Raw genomic sequence first — 27,020 nt, forward strand, 5'->3', positions numbered from 1 at the left:
TGTTCAACTCATTTCGAAGATAGTTGTTACCTTGAAACTACGTTATTACAATGTACATTGCTATTGTTCTTCATCCACTTCATATCCTTCATTTTCTTCAAACAGTTGATGTTTCAGTGCATACATGAATAATTATTCGCTGAATTTGAAGGTACAGAAACTGTATAAATTAGAAAACGTTAATTATTTAATTTGAGTGATTGAAAGTGACTTAGTTACGGATTAATGAAACAGTTTCTTATACAGCTGTTGCTCCTGCTACTGCTACTACTACTACTACTGCCACTACTAACACCACCACTACCACTGCTACCACTACCACTACTACTGCTGCTGCTGCTTCTTTTAATTTCATACAGCAGTTTAACCTGCGGCAAAAAGTAAACATTAATTCTTGTATTAACCGTGGTTATGAATATTCACATTCAGAGTTCCTACGAAAATGATGAAAGCCTGACAGCCTAATTGAATCCCGATAAAGCGAGTTGAGATTGATAAAAAAATCCCGATTTGAGCGATAACAGCCTACAACGTTATTTAAACAAGTTAGTCTGCATTTTCTATTATCCCATATTTTTATTTATTCAAATTTAGCATTGTAAGCATAGAGGTAGCCCGGGGAAATTTAGTAAGTCTGTGAGGTAACCCAGTTGATTGCAGTAAGGCAACTCTACTCGCAAGATAATAGTTCCGCTAGTTCTACCTCTTTGTTGATTAATCCTTTTCGGTACTTATAGTTACTTTTAGTTACTGCTCTCGCAATTAATCACCATTGTATATTTTAGGTGCGTTGAGTGGCAAAAAAAGATAGCGTTTTGATATGGTATTTTAAACTAATAACAGACACATACAATTCCTGCGTTGTATAGTTTAGTGAACTATGTTTAAACATGGATTCATCGTCAGATATACTCTTGCAATACCGGTTCCGATAAAGAAAAGTTAATTTAGTAGCGAAAGGTTAAAACATACGCGTGGTTAATAAAAGAGAAAACGATTAGCCTGTAGTATTCACTCTATTGTGTCCTTCGTATTTTAGCGTTCCTCAAGGAGGCGAGTATTACATTATAAGCACGCGAACACTACTTTGCAGAAAACAACTATAAAGTGATGATCAGTCTAATGTCTTAAGTCAGTTTCTAATATCCCGATTTCTCTCGCAGAAAACGTAGCAACTCTGCTGATAGCAGAAACACGGTATTAAAGGTAAATCGCAAAGGAAGTTTTGTTCTTGTAAATAAAACCATTTAGCTTTCGGATACGCAATAAAACGCGTATTCAAATAGCGGTTTCGAAATCCCGCGCGTTTTCTACCAACAAATGGCGGCTTTCAGCTGCTACAATTTGGGAACATGTTTCTCACTTCTCCGCTACGGCGTGGTAGGGGCTCGAATATGGTACGGCACGTCAGGGCTGTTCAAAGAAAAAGTAAAGTCCCTTAAAAATTTAACAATTTAAAACGACAGCAGCTAAAACAGTAAAAAGGCTATGTAAATCGTAATTTCCGCCACAAAATCCGTCACCCGTCGAAGCCCTACTTTTCCCGTCCGCTACGTTGAAATTCCGTCACTTTTGACGGAATTTCCGTCCAGTTGGCAACACTGCCGCAGCGCCACGTACAACGTCTCGCGCGGGTTTTTAAAAATAGCCAACGAAATTTCCACAGTTTCTCTACATATTGCAATGCATGTTACCAACTTATTTCCATTCATTGATTTTTGGCAGCCAAATGAAATGTGTCAGATTCATGGTAGACACACTGTATTATACAACCAACTACAACATCACCAGTTAGATATTTCTAAGGTTCAAATCTGCATATAAAAATTAAATTATGGTTTATTTAACGACACTCGCAACAGCAGGGTAACCCCTGCGTCGCCTGTGTGCCGGAATTTTGTCCGCAGGATTCTTTTAAATGCCAGTAAATCTACTAACATGAGCCTGTCTCATTTAAACACAACTTACAAGATAAGGCGCATGGAACTAATCTTTAAATAAAGTAAGTTGCTTGGTTTATTTTTGTATGCAGCCCCCCTTAATTCAATACCCACGAGCCGCCACTGCAGTACTGTATTTATAATAATAATAATAATAATAATAATAATAATAATAATAATAATAATAATAAAGAGAGGAGCGCACAATGTGCAGAGTTCGAGATAAGTCACTAACTTCCACAGTACAGTATTTATGACCCGAGCAAAGAGGCGGTTCGGGAGATATTTGTAGAGCACGTGCATTCTTAGGTCATAAACGATTCTTGTATACTTACATGTGCAATTATGTGCTATCTGTTAATTCTGTTGATGTCTTTCCGACCTGTTAAATGGTTTTCAGACATCGTCTCTGAACCTCTGTTGACTTCTGGTAGCACACAGAGAGGTCGTAAAATGTGCTGAATTGCACTTTGAGTTGGATTTTAAAAGGTGTTTCCGCATTAATTTCTAAAATGCAAACTTTCCCTCGGGAATGGTTAACTTCGACCTCAGAAAATGAACAACCAATTAAATCGCAAATTTGTAAACATAATAACTTCAAATATAACAACCAATCACAACTGTAGAATTTTATAGCTTCAACAATAAGCTAGGTACCTCTATTTGGCCTGGTTGGCAAATTCAGTTGCATATTGGTATCAGAATTGTTTCAGTTCACATCTAAAATGGATAATTGGTTGAAACAGGAGCAGAAATCGGGATGAAGTTGTTATAAGTTTAGTAATGTTTGATGGATGGTTTTTCCGTCTACAAACTTAAGTAAAATAATGAGTTAAAACACCATTACAATAATATTTATTAAAATGTGGACTAGATTAACATTTTTGACCGGACATTGATCAACTTCAGATCAATATTATGTAGCCTGCATAAATATGTTTAAACACAAGAGGCATTTAAATAGAATTGCATAATGTTATACTTGGACGTTATGTTTGTATTAAAATTAAAGGTTAAAAGTAATGGTTGATAAAATATATCAACATTGAGATAAACAACAGGCAATTAAAATGTCAACTTGTAACATAGATTGATTTGACATAAGGTTTTGTAATATGGTTCTATTTGGACAATTTTTATTTGATATTGTGAAGTTGCAGTTAGGAATACTGTTTTAATTATGCACTGCCAACTCCAAAGATTCTACTAAATAGGCATAATTGCCGAGATGTATTGTTGATCGTAGTGTAGCTACCTGTTGACTCATCTCGAATGTTTGAACTTATGTAGTTTCAGTATTTTATGCGTTGTTGAGTCATTTTTGGAAGAGAATCCTAGAGTTGACCTATTTACCATAACTAGAGCAACTTTAAGTTAAATTAAGGTTGTTAAATATTATTTCTATTAATAAGGGGTTCTCCTATTGGCTACGCACTAGAAATTATAGCAATTCCTTACGAAATATCGATTGTTACTGATAATTCAGACACGTGAAATATGTTAAAATCATGACGTCACCCAAACATCGTAAGATGAAGATTACATTTATAAAGTTTCTTTCCAGCCATAAGCAGTGCTGACTAAGATCAGATGCTATGGACAGTACTTTATAACAGAGTCGCCAGTATGAAAGGATAATTTCGAGCCTTTGGCGTGAGGTGAACTCGATAGCTCAGTGGTAGAGCGCCTGACCGGAGAACAGGAAGTCGCAGGTTCGATTCCCGCTCTAGGTTGTGAAATTTTTCTTTCATACCATGGCATGATTGTGACTATAATAGTATTTAATTCATTAATTCATGAATAGAGATTTACTAGTATACCTACGTTCAGAATCAGGGACAAATCAAGAATGGTATATGGGCCCCTTGAGTAATAATAGTAATAATAATAATAATAATAATAATAATAATCTCACCTCTTTGATGTTGATCACAGGGACGAATTTCACTCACAGTCACAGTTGTTAAGTACGTCATTGTCATAACAACCCCTTTCTTTATAGACCATGATATCAAACTACCGGTTATTACAAATTTGATGTTATTTCTTTATTAATTGTTTTATAATGCTGTCGTAAAAATAGTTATTTATGTATTAAGAGACGTATCGGTAAGTAGTTTTTACTATTCAAGGACCAGATTGCACCTGAGTGATAGTGAGGGTTGCAATTAAATAGTTCCTATACTAGTAAATTGTACTTAACTCACGAATTGCATATAATGTTTTTTCCACTCCTACATTTTACATAATAAACATAATATATTTCATCATTTTTTGTTATTTAATATCAGAACTGTTGGGAGGATTGTTGACTTTTGAGTATTATCTTGTTTGTTGTTAACGCAACTGTTGAATGAAACATATTTTCACTTTCTTTCCAAGGGAAGTAATGTGTTATGTTCTGTCGCCAACACTATCACTGTAAAATCCATTTACTTCCCTAAAAAGAGCTAATAGCAGCATACTTACAGCAGTTGGAGTGAAAAGAACAATGTAAGAAATAAGTTTATAATGGTATACAGTTATTATGTTTGTCAAAATTAGGAAACTCCTAAACATTGGCTCATGCAATCAAGTATTATAACATTATAAACTTATTATTTTACTTTAATATCTACAATGGTTTTCTTGTAAATTAGAGTCAGCTTCAAATCATAAAAAGGGATAAAGAGTGTAGTGTAAATTTTTTAATGAAATTAATAATGTAGGCCTATCTTTTTTTTTTATGAAATCAACAGATTCCATAGGGTTGTTTTTCATTTTTGACACCTCATCAAGTACCATCAAGTATCAAAACATACAATGTTTACTTGATTTGTTCACTTTATCAATGTACCATAATAAATTGCAGATCAGATACAGGTGGCACCGGTTTAGATTGAGTTAAAAAAAGAAGGAATCTGTATGTGGTGCTTTGCTGTTTGATATATACGTAGCTAGTTCCTAGAATAGTGCCCTGGTACTTATTGTACATATGTAGTTTACTGTATGTTATATTATTGCAAAGGTTATATAAATATTTGTTTTCTGTCAACTTGATATTTTGTTGATTCTTTCGTGTTTGTGTATATTGGATTATCAATTTTTATTTCAAACTTCACACTAATTTTTATATTTTTCCATGACTTTGCTCTGAATGTTACAGATATGAGTTTTTGTTTTGGTAACTGTGTAGGTTCTGTAGGAATTATTTCAACTCCGTCTAAAGATGTTTTTGATTTTAGTTACCTGTACACTCTCCTCTTTGTTGAGTACCGTATTTTAGCCTTGTCTCTTACATACTGCGACACAAACATGAATAAATAATGTAGTTAATAATAATAATAATAATAATAATAATAATAATAATAATAATAATAATCATCATCGTTGTTAGCTGTGTACACTAGTGAAATAGTTGAACTAAAATTTACCTGTGGGACCACTTTGTACAAAAGGTGAGAAGGAATTGAATCGAATTGAGGGACGGATAAATAAGGAGAGAACAGATCAGTGACTCAACAAAATTTGTAACATATATCTTCATCATGAAAAAAATATCTTACAAGAGTTTAGGAAATATTATAATTTATTTATGAAAAAAAAAAAAAGTTACCGGTACCGGTACTCCATCCTATTCGTTATGTGAATATCTTCCACATATTCTGAATATTCGTACTTGTACTTTAAAATAAATTTTATACCTATAATTCTTAAAAGAGGTGACTTAAAAGTTAAGTTGTTTAATTAAAAATAATAACAAAAAAGAAATACACTTTCCTCATCTCGTAATATCATACCATGCTGTTAGGCACTTCTTACATTTTTCACTTCCTTAAATCTCAACTTCACAATATTTGTTTGTCATTTTACATTCACAATACATACTCTGTTAAGTATTGAAAATTATGTTTACAAAGTACATAATATGCTGAAATTCACACCAATTATTTACCTTGGAAGTTTAGTATTTTTTTTTTTTTTACACAGCGTGTCTTGAATACAGTTCAGAATACTGCAGTAATGTCATTATTGGACCTATTTGCAGACGGTTACTATGTTACTATGTAAATTTGATTGATGAGACTTTAAAATTGCCGAAAAAAATAATGGTTAAATGTAAAATTTGTAATTAATTTAACCAATGTTAATATACGAAACACAATGATTTTGTGAAAGACATAAGATTTAATTTTAACCAACTTTTAAATGATTCTGTCTGCATTTAATTCTTCCTGTGATTTTATATTCAAAATTTTACGGTTCTTGAATCTTCTTATTTCCTCTTTATGTTGGTGATGCTAAGACTTGCTGGAGCATTTGTAACGCACTTCACATTGTTCTCCACTTATACCATAATCCACTGCTTCTTGTAGTTTCGCAACAATTCCTTCATATTTGGGATTGTATGGCACCACTCTGTAGAACAAAATAATATTTGATTTAATTCTAATAGCTACATACAGGTAATCATTTGAGTGCACTACATACTGTATACTGGGGACAGAACATCTAGAAGCTTGGAGACGGTTACTTTTACTGTCCGACCGCCCCCTCCTCCCGCACTAGCAGGTATGCGGTACCATTCAGCTGCAAAACATTTTCTGAACAGACGTTATTGTATTGTGAGAGCGCAGCTGGATCAGTGGAAGTAAGTGGTCAACGTTTTCAGTTTGTAGTGCAACGAACAATTCTGCTGTGTGTGGATTCTTCTGTAGTGACGTCACTTAAGCCTCTAGTTGTTCTGTCCCCGGTATAACATTTCAGTAATTAGAGAGAGAGAGAGAGAGAGAGAGAGAGAGAGAATACAATTTCGAGATAATACAAGAATTTAGACTTTCGCTACGGACTAGGTAGGCAGTGTACAAATGCAATCTTCTTACTGCTGAAATCGAAAGTATAATAAAATTCCAATTACATAATCCATTATTTGAACGCAGCTTTCGTGATAACACGTTATAAATTCCATTCCACTCCACGTCTGTATTCGTCATCCTTCACTGTTACTATTTCTCGTCACTGGAAAGCTCTACCACCTGAAATCAAGGGCTTCCAAACCTTGAAATCTTGTTTAGTCAACTGTCCGGAGACAGGTCTGAACCTCACAAGTGATACCAACAAGGCACTACTTATGAGACAACTAGGCCAGGAGATAAAGGGGTAGGGTGGCCAGTTCCTTTCCCCCTCCATTGCATACGTCACTGACTAGATACGTACATATTACACTAGTCAGACTTCAGATGTATATAAACAATTGTTCTTCCTCTGACACATTAAATCTAAGTTACAAAATTATCTCATAATGAGTTGCCAAACTAACTTACTGTTATGACAAATGTTGTATTGTGTGTATCCACGTATCCTCTAAATTTAGATATTCCAGTGATTTTGTTTGTTTTTTGTTTAATTATTTTTTCCTATAACGCCTATCATGTAGGAACTCGTGCTACTTATCTTGATTTTCCTCTCTCTCTTTTCTTTTTTTTTTTTTTTTGCACCTAAAATTTTGTTTATTGTATGCTACACATTGTATGTCCCACTCGTTTTCATTAATGTTTACATTTGATTATGCTTATTTCTTTCTTTCTAAATGTTGTAGCGGTAATGTACATGTCTCATGTCTATTGGTTTATTTGTTTACATTGAATCATAATTATCTCTTTAAATTTTTTTGTGTAGGTACTGTATTAATTGGTACCGATATATTTGTAATCTTCTTTGTATCAAAGTTTTACTCCTAGTTGGGTGTTACAGAATTATTATCGAATTTTCAGTTTGGTTTTAGAAACAGCTAAAATACATTAGATGCAGTTGAAAAACTAGTCTCGTCTGTTATTCCCGGTTTTGATCGTCATGAAAGCTAATTGAACCACAACTATAGCAATATAGAACAGACATGGAAATTCTACACATTGAATCCAAAAGCCAAAATTGAAAATACTAGAAATATATGAACACAAAAAAAAATACATATAGTATATACATAATAGTCAGTCAATTGAGTTTCAGAATGCACACCCTTTCGACACAACACTACTAATTGCAAATACATCCCCATCTGTGCCCACAAACTCCAAACCCCCCCCCCCCCCCAAGACATCAAACAAGAAGGGATCGGAAGAACGCAAAAGACTTTACTAGAAGTTCCGAAGAAACTAATCACATAGGTGAAGTACCACATATTTCCAGTATTTAACAGCATCACAGCGAATGTATTTGAGTTATTAATTAACAATTTTATTAATACTGGTACATAATATTAGTAATATACAAGTGTTAAAATTGTGTAAATTAAAAATGAATGACGAAAATATTTATTAAACAATAATGTAGACTACGTTATAATTATGTAGACATTACCTTTCCTAAGTTACGTTGGGTTAAACAGTAAACAACTTACATTTCCTGTCAGAATAAGTTACGATACTAGGAGTGATAGATGAATAGTCGAAAATCTATGATAATAGCATACTATACAATTGTGTAAGGTTTCCTGTTTTTATTCCCTTTCTCCTAATGAAATATATAATTCGCACAGTGCTGAAATGTTTGTTTACTGTGTTGTTTCTATTGTAATGTATACGTGACTCTCCCTTTAATGTCATACTTTAGAAGAATTCCACATTCTTACTAATTCAACAATTTACATTTACAGCAGAATGAGGGACATAGACTGCAGATATATGAGAATATGAGAAGTGGCTCCTTAAGGTTGTAGCAGAAAATAAACTTATAGCAAGCTCGTGTTTCTTCTTCTTAATTCAGATATCCACTTTCCAGCAGTTGCTTCTAATTCCTGTCTGCCATAAGGATCTATCATTCCACTGTCCATCTTCTAAGTCGAATTTAGTCATAACTTTTTTCACACTACCACACCAACTTAAACGAGTCCTTCCCCTTTTCCTTTTTCTTGTGGGGGATCAATGAATTATCCGTTTGGGCCATCTATCCTCCTCCATTCTTTGTACATGTCCGTACCACTGCAGTATCTGTTCCTCAATCCTGTTTACTACAGTTTCTTCTGCTTCCATCTCTGCTCTAATAAAATCATTTCTTGCCTGCTGCAACCGAGACACTCTCATACTTGGACGTAACCCATCCATCTCAGTGCTCTCCAACTTTTTCCTCCATCTATCATTCAAAGTCCAACACTTTGACCCATACAGAAGGACACTCTCAACTATTGTTTTCAAGATACGGTTTTTAGTTGCTTTTGTCATTTCTCTGTTCCAAAGGATAACATTCAAGGATCTAGTTATTTTTATCGCTTGGCAGATTCTATTTTCTATGTTCTTTTCATAAGTACCAGAACTATCTATAATTGATCCTAAATATTTAAACTGGCTGACATTCTTAATTGTTACACCATTTACAACCAAGTCCTCTCCCTTCTCTCCAACAACCATATATTCTGTCTTCATAAAATTCACTTTCAATCCGTGTAGACTATACTCACTTACAAGCATGCGGAACATATGGACTATTCAATATCTTACTGATCTTGTCCTACTATTACCTGGTCGTCGGCATATAGCAAGGTATGCAACATATGGCTATTAATATTTATGCCCATACCTCTGCATGAGTCATTCCATTTCTTCAAGGCATTCTCTAGGAAGATTTTAAATAAAGTTGGTGACATTCCACACCCTTGCCTCAAACCTTTTGTAGTACAAAATTCTGCTGATAGATTTTTCCCTATTTTGACACATGCTGTACACTTATACATTCTCCTTATGAGGTCTATGAGAGGATTTGGGACTGCAGTTTTTTGTAGGGCAGGCCAAAGTCGATTAACTGGTACTGAGTGATATGCCTTCTCTAGATCAATGAAGATAAAATGTATCTCTTTTCCTTTGGTTAACATTCTTTCCATCATCTGCCTAATTGTAAATATACAAACAAAAATTCTAGAAGCTATAAACTATTTAAAACAAGAGTTGAAGTAATTTAGTTCTGTCTACTAGATCATAGGAACATGATTGGTTTGCTTCAGAGAATCATGCAATCCGATGCTATACTGAGTGGGAGTGATATAACTGTGTAGACCAGGGATGGGCATCGAGAGCAGATCCAGACTCTAAACCTAAACGGGGATGCTTAATATTCATTCGTCACTGAATCAACGCTGCGCGGTGTTCGGCGGGGAGGAAAGGGGATGAAGAAAAATCATATGACTCCCCGTGAGAGAGTAGAATCTGCTCTTGCTGCCCAGCCCTGGTGTAGACTGATGAGGGCAATAGGCGGCATTAAAATAAATAAATAACTTGTTATGCGTTTTGTAATTAGTTGTATGGTTAATTTATTAGAAAATTAGGCTGAAAGTCTGCATAGTTTGGCAACAGCGCATCTCCAACTCATACAGAGTTACTTATTCTGAGATTGAAAATTCACAAACATGTTGTTACAGATTGTTCCATAGCATCTTTGAAAAATTTGCATTAATACAAATATGAAATATTTTTTTCCAGATGTATGGCATGACAGTGCAAATGTGGAAAAGTTAGCTACACCCTTGTGCAGGATGTAAGTTATCCAACATTGATGTGCGAAATGTTACAGAAAGACTAGGAATGTGAGTACTATATTTATAATATACTTTATTGTCATACATTAGCTCTTGTGTTAATTACTTCTTAAATACATGTTGAATCTTTCGTACACTACTTTTAACACTTGAATATAAATAATTGATTAAATGATAAATGATAATTGATAAATTGATTAAATGGCGATCATAATTAACACAAGTAAGATCACCATTTAATCAATTACAGTATTTACGTCTTAAATAATTGAGCTATTGTGAGAAAATTCCAAATACAGTACTCTGTGATGATTAGAAATATTAACACAGAAATTGGAAAGGGATGGTTTATGAAAATTTACTTGTAGTACGTAAATGACTGTAGTAACTTTCGAGGAATATCACTTTTGTTGACGTCATACAAAATTTTGTCCAATATTCTTTTGAGAAGATTAACTCCATATGGGAATCATCAGTGTAGGTGTAATAGATCGACTATTGATCAGATTTTTTGTATTCAACAGATATTGGAGAAAAATGGGCGTATAAGGGTACAGTACATCAGTTATTCATACATTTCAAAAAGGCATATGACTCAGTTAAGAGAAAAGTTTTATATAATATTCTTATTGAATTTGGTATTCCCAAGAAACTAGTTCGATTAAAATGTGTCTCAGTGAAACGTACAGCAGAGTCTGTATAGCCTAGTTTCTGTCAGATACTTTTCCAATAGCTCTGTAAATTCATCATCACGATGCTGGGTGGGCAGTGGTGCCATAAGATGGCCAAAATTTCTTTTTTAATGAGGACTTGAACCAATGCTCATTCCTTATTGGTAGTCTAAAGCAAGATATTTTGACCACAAAGCTACGGTGCGTGACATCTAAGTTATATATGTATATAATTTCACCAAATTTGGGACATATATTTAAACAACACTAGTGAAACTGTAGGTATCAGTAATTACTTCTAGTTTTAATGTATGAATAAAACCAACCCAAGGAGGACACTTCCAGGACAAGTTGTGATCGTCCCCCATTTCTCCTACATACAGGTAGGACATATTAATGTTTCGGTTAATTTCTGTCTGTCTTGATAATATAAACTACCGGTAACACTTTTCGAGGCTGTCTTCGAGTGTGATATTATGTACATTAGTGCATATTGCACAACAAAACACTCCTGCATATGAACAGATTAAAATTATTGACAACAAATTACTGACTTCCAGCCATCCACTTCAAGACTACTATTAGGTAAATCAGACAACTATCTCCTCTCCTCTCCTCTCCTCTCCTCTCCTATCCTTGTCACATTCCTCGTTCTCTCATCACTTAGCTGTTCCCACATCTAACCCCCTTTAACTTTGTCACAATCTCGGAGCTCTGTATCATAGACCTTGCAAATATGCATCACAGACCTCAGGACTATGCGTCACAGTCCACTGGGCTATCTGTCACAGTCCTCGGTCAGTCACTTACATATACCCTCATTAAACCGTTTTTACCATTGTTACAAAACTTGGCATATTGCTAGCCCATATAATACTATAATGCTCCTTTTTCATTTTACTAGTTTTTTTTTTCACTCTTTTCGTCTTTCAGATGTTGTTTCTACTGTTACTTTTAATACGACGAACCCTAATGAGCGATTCTGCAAATGTATGATGTATGATGGTGATGTAGAATCGTTGGTAGTGTACAATTGTGTACCGGAACTACTTATCATCCAAGAAAGAGGCGTATCACATGTGTCATTTATGGTGATTTCTATAAAACGAGCTACCAGTACTTTCTTGTATGAAACAAACGAACGTAGAACTTATTTTACTACTCTTCAGAACTTTACACATCATAATTAATAGGAAAAGTTATAACATTAACTAAGTTCTAAATGTAACCTAACCTAATCTAACATAACTCAGCCTAACTTAACATAACCTGATCCTACCTTAACAGATCTGACTTGATCTCACCTGGGTACCTAACCTAAATAAACTAGGCTAAGTTCTCATAATAAGTTGCGCTGAAGCACTTGCCTAAGTCCTCTTATAACCTAACCTGCATAGTCTAACCTAACCTGATGTAAGAATCAATGATTGAAACAAGTGACACTGATTTCTCTTGACGAATACCGAAACAAATAAATTTGTTGAAAGTTTTTTAAGTACTTAGTAGATCTACTGAAATACTTACGTATTGAAGATTCTAGCTCCTTTGATGAGCATTTTGGCTGCTGTGACATATTCACGGGCCTTTTTCGGCTCCTCACAAGCTACTCGGTGCAGACAGTTGTAGTCATTGTTCGCATCTCCCATCAGGTATGTGAGCAGCAGGAGGAGTTCCGATTCTGTGATAAGTGGGTTTGCTCTTGGGTCTGGGATTAGGTTGTCATCATCGGAACTACGTCCATAACTACCAGATGTCCCACCTCCGTGTTTTAGGAATCCAAAAGAAAACAACCCTGCTCCAAATAGCAGAGCTTTCAGGACCAGCAGAATGAACAGGTTAGTCAGATTCAAACTCAGAACCTGAAAAAAAAAAAAATTGATATAATTACTGCCAATCATTCCTTAGGATAACACTTTTTTTCTTGAGATTTTAAGACATTGTTATGCCATTAGATCGTAAAATTGATGCAGATAATATCTCAGTAAAATTGTTATAAGGTAAAGAATTTTTTACTTTAATTCTGGCACTATGGCCACAAGAGGTGCCAGAGTCCAGAGTCCAGCTGAAAATCTGCCATCTTGTAGCCAGCTGCGTAACTATCAGATAGGATAGGGACATTCTAAGTTCATTCACATTCAAAATACCTGATCTCGTCCAACTACGATATACTGTTCCAGCTTGACTGAGCAAGGTGGCTCATGCATTCCACCTGACTGTGGTTTTTCCGTGGTTTTCCACAGTTACTTAGGCAAATGCCAGGTTGGAATTTTCATTGCCACGGTCCATTTCCCTTCTCTTCTTGTGTAGAAAAAGCATTTAGATTACATATCATTCGTTTTCTTCATCTCAGTCCATAGACACATTCAGGTCAAGACGCATGTCTTCGTCCACTTACGGGGGGAAGGAGGGGGGTCCCTCTCCACAACCGTTTCTGGGTTTCTAACTTTCCGCAATATCTCTGACAGGATTCATTCCTTAAGAGCACTTACAAGGGCACTTCGACACCTTGGAAGGAGCGTTGGAATGGATCCTGTGCTACTTGGTCACCTTGGTGGTATGAACTTGGGGTGCGGAGTGGGGGTAGGAGGCCCCCATTGGATAAGCAGGTGAGGAGTCAATGCAGCCAGTGGGCTGGTACACCTCATCCTCATTGATCCTATAAATTCGGAGGGCACAATAGATAGCCGACATGCAAAGGCTCGTCCCTAACCTAACCGCCACCATTACCTAACCTAACCTATTGTTGCAGATATGAAAAGTGCTTTGCTGATTCAATCGAAGGCATCAATTGCAGCTGTGGTCGCATACTAAGCCGAAAAGAAATGTACACTATGCCCCTGGAGCTATTTTTTTTTTTTTTTTTTTCAGAAAAACAGATAAAATGTCATACTACACAAAGTTACGGGAATGGGAGTATTTTCAAAGCTTTGGGTACCGTTTTGTTTGGAGTTAAAAAGAATATTGGACAAGAAAGTGAGAAAGGAAACACACTTGAAATTTTATAGTTTTGTTTGAAGTTAAAAAAGAATATTGGGCAAGGAAGTGAGAAGGAAACACTCTTGAAATTTTGTAGTTGTGTTTGAAGTTAAAAAAGAATATTCGGCAAGAAAGTGAGAAAGGAAACACTCTTGAAATTTTATAGTTTTGTTTGAAGTTAAAAAAGAATATTGAACAAGAAAGTGAGAAAGAAACACTTTTGTAATTTTGTAGTTTTTGTTGCAGTTAAAAAAATATTGAACAAGAAAGTGAGAAAGAAACACTCTTGAAATTTTGTAGTTTTTGTTGAAGTTAAAAAATAATATTGAACAAGAAAGTGAGAAAGGAATCACTCCTGAGATTTTATAGTTTTGTTTGACGTTAAAAAAGAATATTGGGCAAGAAAGTGAGAAAGAAACACTCTTGAAATTTTGTAGTTTTTGTTGAAGTTAAAAAATAATATTGAACAAGAAAGTGAGAAAGGAATCACTCCTGAGATTTTATAGTTTTGTTTGGAGTTAAAAAATAATATTGGGCAAGAAAGTGAGAAAGAAACACTCTTGAAATTTTGTAGTTTTTGTTGAAGTTAAAAAATAATATTGAACAAGAAAGTGAGAAAGGAATCACTCCTGAGATTTTATAGTTTTGTTTGGAGTTAAAAAAGAATATTGGGCAAGAAAGTGAGAAAGAAACACTTTTGAAATTTTGTAGTTTTGTTTGAAGTTAAAAAAGAATATTGGACAAGAAAGTGAGAAAAGAATCACTCCTGAGATTTTATAGTTTTGTTTGAAGTTAAAAAATAATATTGGGCAAGAAAGTGAGAAAGAAACACTCTTGAAATTTTGTAGTTTTTGTTGAAGTTAAGAAAGAATATTGGGCAAGAAAGTGAGAAGGAAACACTCTTGAAATTTTGTAGTTTTGTTTGAAGTTAAAAAAGAATATTGGGCAAGAAAGTGAGAAAGAAACACTCTTGAAATTTTATAGTTTTGTTTGAAGTTAAAAAAGAATATTGGACAAGAAAGTGAGAAAGGAATCACTCCTGAGATTTTATAGTTTTGTTTGAAGTTAAAAAATAATATTGGGCAAGAAAGTGAGAAAGAAACACTCTTGAAATGTTGTAGTTTTTGTTGAAGTTAAGAAAGAATATTGCGCAAGAAAGTGAGAAGGAAACACTCTTGAAATTTTGTAGTTTTGTTTGAAGTTAAAAAAGAATATTGGGCAAGAAAGTGAGAAAGGAAACACTCTTGAAATTTTATAGTTTTGTTTGAAGTTAAAAAAGAATATTGGACAAGAAAGTGAGAAAGAAACACTCTTGAAATTTTGTAGTTTTTGTTGAAGTTAAAAAATAATATTGAACAAGAAAGTGAGAAGGAAACACTCTTGAAATTTTGTAGTTTTGTTTGATGTTAAAAAAGAATATTGGGCAAGAAAGTGAGAAAGGAAACACTCTTGAAATTACATAGTTTTGTTTGAAGTTAAAAAAGAATATTGGACAAGAAAGTGAGAAAGAAACACTTTTGTAATTTTGTAGTTTTTGTTGCAGTTAAAAAATAATATTGAACAAAAAAGTGAGAAAGAAATACTCTTGAAATTTTGTAGTTTTTGTTGAAGTTAAAAAATAATATCGAACAAGAAAGTGAGAAAGGAATCACTCCTGAGATTTTATAGTTTTGTTTGACGTTAAAAAAGAATATTGGGCAAGAAAGTGAGAAAGAAACACTTTTGAAATTTTGTAGTTTTGTTTGAAGTAAAAAATAATATTGGACAAGAAAGTGAGAAAGAAACACTTTTGAAATTTTGTAGTTTTATTTGAAGTTAAATAATATTGACAAGAAAGTGAGAAAGGAATCACTCCTGAGATTTTATAGTTTTGTTTGAAGTTAAAAAAGAATATTGGACAAGAAAGTGAGAAAGAAGCACTTTTGAAATTTTGTAGTTTTGTTTGAAGTTAAAAAATAATATTGGACAAGAGAGTGAGAAAGAAACACTCTTGAAATTTAGTAGTATTATTTGAAGTTAAATAATATTGACAAGAAAGTGAGAAAGGAATCACTCCTGAGATTTTATAGTTTTGTTTGAAGTCAAAAAAGAATATTGGACAAGAAAGTGAGAAAGAAGCACTTTTGAAATTTTGTAGTTTTGTTTGAAGTTAAAAAATAATATTGGACAAGAAAGTGAGAAAGAAACACTTTTGAAATTTTGTAGTTTTGTTTGGAGTTAAAAAAGAATATTGGACAAGAAAGTGAGAAAGAAACACTCTTGAAATTTTGTAGTTTTGTTTGAAGTTGAAAAATAATATTGGACAAGAAAGTGAGAAAGGAATCACTCCTGAAATTTTATAGTTTTGTTTGGAGTTAAAAAAGGATATTGGGCAAAAAAGTGAGAAAGAAAACACTCCTAAAATTTTATAAGGTGTTGATGGTAGCCATAATTTTATACGGATTAGAATCATGGACTATAAATAAACAAAAGTGAAAAAATGATAAGAAGAATAGGGTCGCAGAGATGAAATTTTTTAGATTTATGGCTGGCTACACGATTATAGATAGAAAGGGTAATGAAGAGTTATAAATCTTGAGCCTGATTGATAAAATAGAAGAATATAGAGAAAACTGGTATGTACATGTCTGTAGAATGAACCGTGAAAGAATGCATTTGATCATTTTTAACTACATCCCTAGAGAAAAAGAAGTCAGTGGTGATGTTGGTAGAAATCAGCAGCTGGAGCCTGAACGGATCAATAGTCCAGACCTTGATAGATGATGATGATTGTCACCGTTTTGCTAACTTTCAACAAAATATGATATTTGCATGCTTTTCACTTGCCGACATGGAGGAGCTTAGCCAAAACCTTGCAGTAAGGAACTTACTCTTTCAGTTTAAAATAATAAGCTATAGCTAGCAGCAGAGAGTTAAACATGCAGGTGTGTGAGCTTGGTGTGAGTTACAAGCTTGGGGTCGACAGAGGGCGACTGATTTTTATTTTTTTATTGTTTCGTCTGCAGCCAAGTGCAGAGTACAGTCACTTCCGAATATGAATGATCCTTGTCAATATGAGTTACATTTATTTTGTAAGTTCGAGCTGTTGGAATATTCAGTTTTCAAATTACATTTTGTAAACAATCTGAAAATAATAAAACTGAGTCATCTTTCAATTCATCGACTCTGGAACTAAGTGACACTTGTCGTAACATTAATCATTACTGATGAACGTTATTAAATTAGTAATGACTACTTCACTGTGTTAATATAAATAATTATTACTTATTTTTAATATTAAATTATAATCACACTAGTCGAGATTATTCAGTAGGCTATTAAGTTATGAAAATAATAATAATAATAATAATAATAATAATAATAATAATAATAATAATATAACAAAAACATTAAAGAATTAACTGCTTATACGAGTGAATAATGCATCTGTAAGGATAGTATGGCCAAGGAAGCTTTTAATAGAAAAAAGAGCATTTTCTAAGAACTAAGGAAGAGACTAGTGAAGTGCTTTGTATGGGGCAGAAACATGGACATTGCGACGAAGTGAAGAGAAGCGAATAGAAGCATTTGAAATGTGGATATGGAGCAGGATGGAACTTGTGAAGTGGACAGATAGAATAAGAAATGAAGCTGTGTTGGAAAGAGGAAAAGGAATTGGCTGGGTCACTGGTTGAGAATAAACTGCCTACTGAAGGAAGCACTGGAAGGAATAGTGAACGGGAGAAGATTTCGGGGTAGAAGTAGATATCGTTTGATAGACGACATTAAGATATATGGATCGTATGAGGAAATGAAAAGGAAGGCAGAAAATAGGAAAGATTGGAGAATGCTGGGTTTGCAGTGAAAGACCTGCCCTTGGGCAGAACATTGAATGAATGAATGAATGAATGAATGAATGAATTAATTAATTAATTAATTAATTAATTAATCTATATACTGCGTGCCAGTGGCAGCTGATGATTACGTCACTTGTAGTGATATGATTATTACTAGAGACCGACATAACATGAAGAATATTTTGCTAAATATAAAATTTATTTTGGCAAAATATGAAAATGTGAAATAAATATTTCAATGCTAAAATATCTTCTTTCCTAAACCATTTGTAGCAGGTTTACATAATTATTTACAAAATAAACCTTTAGAGATTAATAGTTTTTTCTATATTTAATACGCTACCAGCCACTGGCGGACTCAGTCGGTTGAGGCGCTTGCCTGCCGATCTGAAGTTGCGCTCGGGCGCGGGTTCGATCCCCACTTGGACTGATTACCTGGTTGGTTTTTTTCCGAGGTTTTCCTCAACCGTAAGGTGAATGCTAAGTAATCTATGGCGAATCCTCAGCCTCATCTCACTATCACCAATCTCATCGACGCTAAATAACCTAGTAGTTGATGCAGGGTCGTTAAATAACCAACTAAAAAATATTATTCCGTGGCGCTACAGCCCGTGAAGGGCCTAGACCGGCCAGCCGGCTGCTGGCCTCACGCCCACATGCCGAAGCAGAGGTGGATGATTATCCAACCAGAATGGAGGTATCGTGTGGTTAGCACGATGATCCCCGCAGCCGTTATAGCTGGCATTCGCAACCGGATTTCGCTATCTATCGTAGGTCCCCAAGTGCATCACGATGCTGGGTGGGCACCGGTCCCATACACTGGCCGATATTTCATGAGAAAATTTCTTCTTCCATGAGGACTCGAACCAGCGCGCATTCCGTAACGCGAGTCCTAGGCAGGATGCCTTAGACCATGACGCCACGGCGCGGGATACTGAAAAAATATGCTACCATAAAAATAAAATACAACACAAGTAACTTTTATATATTTTCTGGCGGTTAATATTGTTTTGTACTGTGAAAACCCCATGAAGTTGCAAAAAATAGGGAAAATAAATGAAGGGTTCAGAGCCATAGTGGGCCAAGCGCCATTTATTAAAAACGGAGAAAGAAAGGGTTAAAGATAACTGACTACCATAGTTTAATGAAGATTGACATATCATTTAGTTTTAATGTGTATACTTTATATTACTTGCTTTATGTTTCCATTGAATTATGGTAATAACTTCATTTTAACCCTTGTTTTCTACGGTTATAGTAAATGGCGCTTGGCCCACTATGGTTCTGAACCCTTCAAATAGGCAACAAAATTAATGGTTGAGATCCGTTTAAAACATTGATTTACGTGTACATAAGTAGACATGGCAACACTGAAAGGCTTTCACTAGATTCCAGAGAATGAGCTAAGGTAAAATAGGAACCACTTATTTTGTTTTGGTTTCTCAAATTCATTAACGGAACGAGTTCACGAATTCAATTAGGCCTACTCTACACCAGTGATTCTCAAAGTAGGGTTGGCGACCCTCAGGGGGTTCGTGTGAAGAACTGAGGGGGGTCGCGAAGTTATTTACAAAATAAAACAAAATTCGCTTTATTAATATACATCTAGTTTGTATTTAGAACATAAACATTAGCAACATTAAGCATAAAAGTAAAGAATGTTTCAGTACCGTAGTTATAGGGTAAAAAATAATTAATTCTATAAATGTGCCTGTTTTGCAGAAAGTAGCTTCTGAAATCTGTACTAAGTATTCAATGCATAGATGAACGCAACTGTCTAAAAACAGATTCAGTATCCATCTGACTCGTAATTGTTTTGAGTTTCTTCTGGAAAAAAAAACTAAAAAAAACCTGTTGTTTAAATCGTAGACCTACTTTGGGTGCTATCGACGGGTTTTGAGTAAAATTATAGGCCTAGTTGTTTGCAATTCTACTTAAGATTTGTTGTTGTTTTTTTCGTTTGACATGTTCCATATTCTAGCTAAGAAGCGATGTACGAATACCATGGAATGTACATAAATGTACAATACAATACAGGATTCGTATTTTTAGAAATGGGATCAAAGACCGGTACAGAAGTCTCGCCCAAAAGTGGGTTGCGCCTACAGAAAGTTGAGAATCACTGCTCTAAACTCTAAAGCGGAAACTGAAGATTTAATTTGCCCTTGGAAATCTTGGAATGGGTGGCTTGCGTTTTTCAAGTGTTTCCTGGAAAACATCTCTATTTTCTCCTTATAATATCTGGAGAGCGCGGCTCATTGACAGTTATAGAAATGTTAACGGAGGGGAAAAAATCGTGCAAAATATGAAAAGAGATACATTATGATGGTTTTTATGAAATGTGAAAATATTACTAAAATATTATGAAATAGGCTATGAACTTTTTTGGCTTTAATTCTACTCTGCACATCGTGAATCTTGAAAATCCTTGTTTCTATAACGCTAGCAGGAATGGTTTAGAATAGGAAATTTCATATTTTGCCTGTCATTAACTTTACTCCACACCCCGTTCCGGACTAGCATCTCTCCAGGTCCCAAATACGTATAGTGTGCTCTTAGATACAGTGCACTTGATGGCTGTCCATAAAATCGACTCTGTTGTAGAAAAGAATTATACGTGATTAACACAAAAATGTATACTTATCATTTTGCTTTTGGAGCATCATTAGTTCAACAGCTAGAGTATCGGCATTTCACACCAGAGACGTGGGTTCAAATTCTTGAGAGTTCAAGTGGAATTTGTTGCAAACAAAGGACATGTTTGGAGCAATTTCTTACTAATTACCCTAATTTCTCTTGCCGAAAATCTACAGATTTTTCAATTACACTCTTGTAATGTTATCTTAGTACACCAGGGACAACACCAAATATGGTAAAGAGGTAAAAAAAATTTGGTGCATTTTTCCTATAAGCCATAAGGGAACGATAGAGTTCAGAGTTAATTAATGATTATTGTAATTTTCAACAAAGCGATGGAGGAGTTTTCCTTTTGAAGTTTCTCATCATTGTTACCATATGATGACTATGATCTCCACGAAGAAAGTTGAAGAAAGATTAAGGAAGTATTTTTGGAATCGTCGGAGCCAATAATGATATACTCGTAGCGGTTTTGTATTGGGAGGTGAAAGAAAAAGTGTGACACTCTTACTTTCTATAAGATTCCGAATATTACAAAAAATATAATAAACATCCTGTCATCCGTGAAGAGGAAGAGGTGACAACACTATCTCCCAGAACATCTCCATCAGAGGGCGAAATAGCGAATTGAATAGCCAGTCAGTGCAATACTTGACGGTGTGGTATCAACAGCTGTATTGTGTCGTAAATGGGTATGTGAAACAATGTTACCTTTCAGTTTTAGAATACACTATTGATTTTAAATTAAATTCAGTAGAACAAACTTCGGTACATTGGAGAATGTACAATGTATTCGATAATGGAAACAGGATTTTAACAGCTGCCATACTGGAATAATTTTAAAAAAGAATTTTTTATTCATTTCATTTTATTCATTTATTTAATACTTTACACTTGAGCTACATTAGGGATTGCAGCCCGAAAGAGCAGAAGCTCGTGCTCGGGCGCAGTTCAGATCATTTATACAAAATATATCACAAAATTAAGAGAGTTCATTGAGTACAATAACATTAATAAGTGGCATTGTGTTTTCAAATTGAACTCCTTCGAATAAGGGTGTAAGCAACCAATCTATGATAGACATTTCAGGAGGAAAGAAAATAATTTCAGGGGCATACTTCGTTAGGCCTATATTTACTAGCAGAACAATTTAATTAATCATAGATACAAGTTTATTCAGCTATTGGATACATTCATTTATTGTTATAAATAGACGCTTCAAAATTAATTTTTGCACCGAAGTTACATTTTTCATTAATTTAATGTTACACTCTTTTTCGAGGGAGGTCTTCAATTATGTAATTAGAATTTAATACAGTAATAAAAGTCTCTTTTCATCCAGTTATTTTAACTTTCTTATTAAATTTAGTATATTTGATGTTACTTTCTCCACTAATTGAATTAGATATGACTACTGGGTAATACAGTATTAGATTGTTTTCCCAACGAATTTATAATTTAAATAGAATTCCTGCGATTAGTTTATTATTCATTCTACCATGATATAATCAGATCTTTTTAATGTATTATTTTATGTCAGATGGTTTCTTGCGCGAATTTCTATGGCTCGCGATAAAAGGGCATAAGTCATAAATTGAAACAAATCTGAAGCTCTACATAATTATGGAAGAGGATAGATATGTCTTCTACATCCTCCCAAAAAGTACATTTTTGTATTCATATTATGGTGGTGGATGCTCTGGAAGGAATGGTAAACGGGAGAAGAGTTCGGGGCAGTAAATATCAGAATATGATAGACGACATTAAGATATTATATGGATCATATGAGGAGGCAGAGAGAAAGGCAGAAAATAGGAAAGATTGGTGAAAGATGGGTTTGCAGTGAAAGACCTTGTCTTGGGCAGAACACTGAATGAATGAATGAATGAATGAATGAATGAATGAATGAATATGGTGCCATAAGTTAAAACCTCCATTTTTTACTTACGCCCTTTTTACCGCGCACTATAGATTTATACCAGTGGTTGCCAAACACCACGAAATTGTGACGTAATAGAAATGCAACCCGCACACCACTATTGTAGGGAGAGGGGTGGAGTGGGTATCTCCTCAGATAAATGCAGTGAATAACAGTGCAGAGACGGACTGTGACCAAAAAATGGAAGCAATATAATATTCTTCTACTTTTTAACTATACACTTTTTTCCATGTTAATTTTTTATCCTCCTAGTCATTATTTTTGTATTATTAATAAAATAAAATACATTTATTTTCTTATTTACCATAGAAAGAACGTGTACTTTACATCAGCAGATATTTGAAATTAGAAAAACGTACCAGGCTGGTCACGAAGTTGTAAATTACACTACATACTTAAAAAAAAGACGTCGAAGTATTTTACTCCGATTAAGACATATAAGCCGATATTTTTTATTGTTCGTTTATTAATGAGATATTAAGTTACAGGTAAGGGCGTGGTAGTCTTCGTAACAAGAAAAATAATGACAACGTGCATTGTTCTTTTATACTTAATTTAAAATTTTACAACAAATTAAGTATCTCATATTTTTGCCATCTGCACAAAAGAAATACTTTTCCTCCCACGCTACTTAAAATTAAGTTTTTACTTATACCTGTTTTCGAAAAGACATTGAAACATAGTATCCTACACACTTGTAACATTACATGCGTACGTCCGCTGCTGATAAATGTCTTTACTTATATCGAAGTGATGGCTGTAAACAGAGGGTAGAGGTAGGATGCCATGGTTACGCTTGAGTGGAGGCATGGGCATGTGTTGCGACACAGCTTTTTGCGATACTGATTTATACCATTTAAATACATATGGTCAAATCTTTTTAAGTACAAGGGCCTTCTTAGACCAATGCCGCTCCAGTAATTCTTCTCCATTGGCTCCTATCCTATGCTTTTATTTTCCATTGGCCTACTTCGAAGGTCTTAAGGTAGATATTGCTACGTCGTCAAAGCATCATGTAGCCGGTCTTCCTACTTTTTTGTATAATAAAATACCAGTATAACGAAATCATGGGATCTCTGAACTTACTTCGTTATAGTGACATTTCGTTTCTATGTAAAAGTTAGTAGGCATACATTGTTTTTTTTTTTAAGAAAACGCATTACGCCGTAAAATTCCGCATATTTTATATGTAGGTCTTGAAAATATCCTTAAGTAACATAAATAGCTGTACTTGCATTGCATTATAAAAGAAAAAAAATTAAAGAAAAGGCATAGGAAAAGTAAAAAATTCAAGTTTTATGAAGTACCTATTTTGTAGGACAAGAGGTGCGATGTTGTTGGGAAGCCATATTGTGAGATTAATGAGCTATGATTGAGAGCACTATGTTCCGAGATTAGTGATCTGTGATTAATAGAAGGAAACTAAATGGAGAAAACAAGGAAACAACTGCATGAAAATTCAGATACATCTGCATCATAGTAGACGTAATACATTAACTAGATGACTAGATATTTAATGATCGCGTGGCCATTATGTAATTACAGTATTACCACAGTCTAATTACTAGACTCTAGTATATACAGTCACGAAGCTTGGGTTGTGAGGGTGCTAGGAACAATAGACTGTACAGGTACTATTTCGCATTGTCTGTAATGAGGCGATATTAGCGATCCTAGTGGTTAGTAACTATCTATGGATGCATATTTACAACGTATTGAGCTTCGTGACTGTATATACTAGACTGTGATGTTACTATAATATAAATAATATAAAATATGTCCCTACTTGCTAAGGATTGTACTCTGTATTTAAAATACGATCTTGTAGCATAACCTACTGCTTTACATCTCCTTCTCATTCATTTTACCAAGTTTTTACACGGTTCTGGTTTCATTTTAGCCATTTTTCTCTCACGACATGTTTGAAATCGTCTATGGTTGTAGGCCTACACTTGTGCTTGCTCATACTCCTTTTCAAAATTTCCAACGAATGTTCGACGATGTCGGGTGAGGGTGGTGGATCTACGCAAATTTAACTCGTGCCCATTTATTTGATCCTTTTCCACTTCATATAGGCTATATATTGAAAGTGTATAACTAAACTTATTTTAAAACAGTTCAAAACAATTTGTTATTAATTGTTATTTTAATTATTGTTACATTTAGGTTATTTAACGATCTGTATCAACTAAGCCAGGTTATAGAAAGTTTTGCTCTCTTAGAAAAATTACAAGTTTTAACGATGAACTATGCAGGTAAGTGAAAGAAAGAAACGTTAAAGTCTTGTAGGGAATTAAACTTTTATTTCTGTGTCGTTGACTGGGCAATATTATGGAACGAAAAATAAGAATCTACAAGACTGCAAGGTGACCTTTAGTAGCGTACAGTAATATTGTCGGCGCAATGCAATAGGAGCAGTTATTCTTTGTACTCATATCTCAAGCGATAAGAATAAGAGAAATTCAGTTATTTTATTACCGTTTGTTCGAACTGACGTTAATAACAAAAGCCATTGTTTTCAGTACCAGTACGTGTCACCTTACTTTGACCGTTTAGCCTGCGAATCACACAGCATCCGGTACAGTCTCTGCGGAATATTATGGTGTTCAACTATGTACAGTACATGGCAACTCAACTAATCTAATTTCGTAATTTGTTTCTATTTTTATTTAAAAAAAGTCATTTATCATATTTGTTTCTTTATTTTAGTGATTTCTGTTATTTGTATAAGCGTTATTTGTGATTAAACAAGTCGACCTGGTTGGCGAGTTTGTATAGCGCTGGCCTTCTATGCCCAAGGTTGCCGGTTCGATCCCGGGGCAGGTCGATGGCATTTAAGTGTGCTTAAATGCGACAGGCTCATGTCAGTAGATTTACTGGCATGTAAAAGAACAATATGATAAATTCAAGAATAATTAACGCCAGGAAAGTTACAGGAACACTAAATTCTATTCTACGGCAGAAGAATATTGGGACAAAAACAAAAATGATGATATATGAATCCATAGTTAAACGCGCATTACTCTATGGATGTGAAGTTTGGCAGATACCTGAGAGCATGAAAAATAAGCTTCTATCTACTGAAATGGATTTCCTGAGAAGATCAGCCATGAAGTCAAGACTATATAGGGTCAAGAACGAAGATTTTAGAAGACTTGTGCATAAAGAAAAAACAGTCATCGAAGAAATACAAAGAAGACAATTAATTTGGTACGGACATGTTCAGCGGATGGAAAACGAAAGACTGCCGGAAACTATCTTGAAATAGGTTCCAAATGGGAGGAGAAGAAGAGGGCGACCGCGAGATACATGGATTAAAGGAGTTAATAATGCTATGTCACAGAGAGAGTTAACAAGACGGTGATTGGGAGGACAGAAGAAGATGGCAACTAGGATCCGCAAGGCGACCCCTCTCGCTGTGAAGCCGGATATACAGTATAGGCCTATAAAAGAACTCGTGCGGGACAAAATTCCGGCACATCCGGCGACGCTGATATAACCTCTGCAGTTGCGAGCGTCGTTAAATAAAACAAAACATTTTAAAATTTGTGATGAAACAATGCCTTCAGTAATTTCAAAATTGAAAGAAAAAAACAGTTCACAGTCAAAGACGTGATTGTGGCCAATGTTGGTCAGTTTATGGAAAACGAGGTAAGCAACAAAGGCGAAGTGTGTTCACCGGCATACTAAAATATACAGTACAGATAGTTCAACAAAGAGCTTCTCAATCAAGTGGCGTGTCAATGAGTTCAGTATCAAAGATTATAGAAAAAAAAGTCGTTGAAAGAACATAATTCTAAATACCTGGCAAAATCATGACGTTCCCGAAAGAACCACAGACATTGACACGTTTGGCAAATGTGTTATTCGACGGATAATTCACAGTTTTTACGCATACTGCTGACGAAATTGAAAGACAATGAACTTACAAAGAAGTTACTCAACTAGGACCTATAAGACGAATTGTAAAAGATCTGGGCACGACACCTTATCCTGCTCAAGGTTTTTCCGTGGTTTCCCTTGAGTAACAAGACAAACGTCGGGATGAGCCCTAAAAGAAATGGGCCACGGACCACTTCCCTTCCCCCACTCTTTTCTCTTCTACTATCACAAAGAAATTGCTAATTTCTTAGATAATCCTATAATATGATAACAGGGGAAAATAAACATAATGTAAGTTCACAGGGCTAACGGCTTCGAAGCTGGATACCTGGTTCTAATGAAGTGCATAAGTAGCAATATAAACATGGGGCATAATATAGTTACTCTGCCTGCCATAATAAATTCACTTCAATTAAATTCCCCAATGTAAAAAAAAAACTGGGGTTTAAGTGGGAAAAGATAAAAACTAACAGCAGCATCTGTTACGCAGGCGATTCGGGTTCGAATCCTGGTCAGACATGGGATTTTTCATTGAAAAATCGTAGTAACATTTGTGACAGGCAACGTCGCCGTTGGATTTTTTTTTTCCTTGGGGTTCTCCCGTTTTCCTATATTAGGCAGCTACAACATTCC

The 27,020-nt window shown here is 34.7% G+C and overlaps 1 protein-coding gene across 1 annotated transcript in view; it reads right to left on the minus strand.

The window, feature by feature from the left end:
* Positions 1-5,442: 5,442 nt before the first annotated feature.
* The window catches only part of LOC138702698 (uncharacterized), a 52,609-nt gene continuing 31,031 nt past the window's right edge, over positions 5,443-27,020 (minus strand). Inside the window, exons 3-4 of the mRNA XM_069830019.1 lie at positions 12,642-12,976; positions 5,443-6,338 (exon numbers count right to left, since the gene is read on the minus strand). Of these exons, the coding sequence (XP_069686120.1) occupies positions 6,221-6,338; positions 12,642-12,976 (453 nt within the window). The 3' untranslated portion in view covers positions 5,443-6,220. The remainder of the gene's footprint in view (positions 6,339-12,641; positions 12,977-27,020) is intronic.

The sequence above is a fragment of the Periplaneta americana genome, chromosome 7 (assembly GCF_040183065.1).
Source record: "Periplaneta americana isolate PAMFEO1 chromosome 7, P.americana_PAMFEO1_priV1, whole genome shotgun sequence".
NCBI classification, from domain to species: Eukaryota; Metazoa; Arthropoda; class Insecta; order Blattodea; family Blattidae; genus Periplaneta; species Periplaneta americana.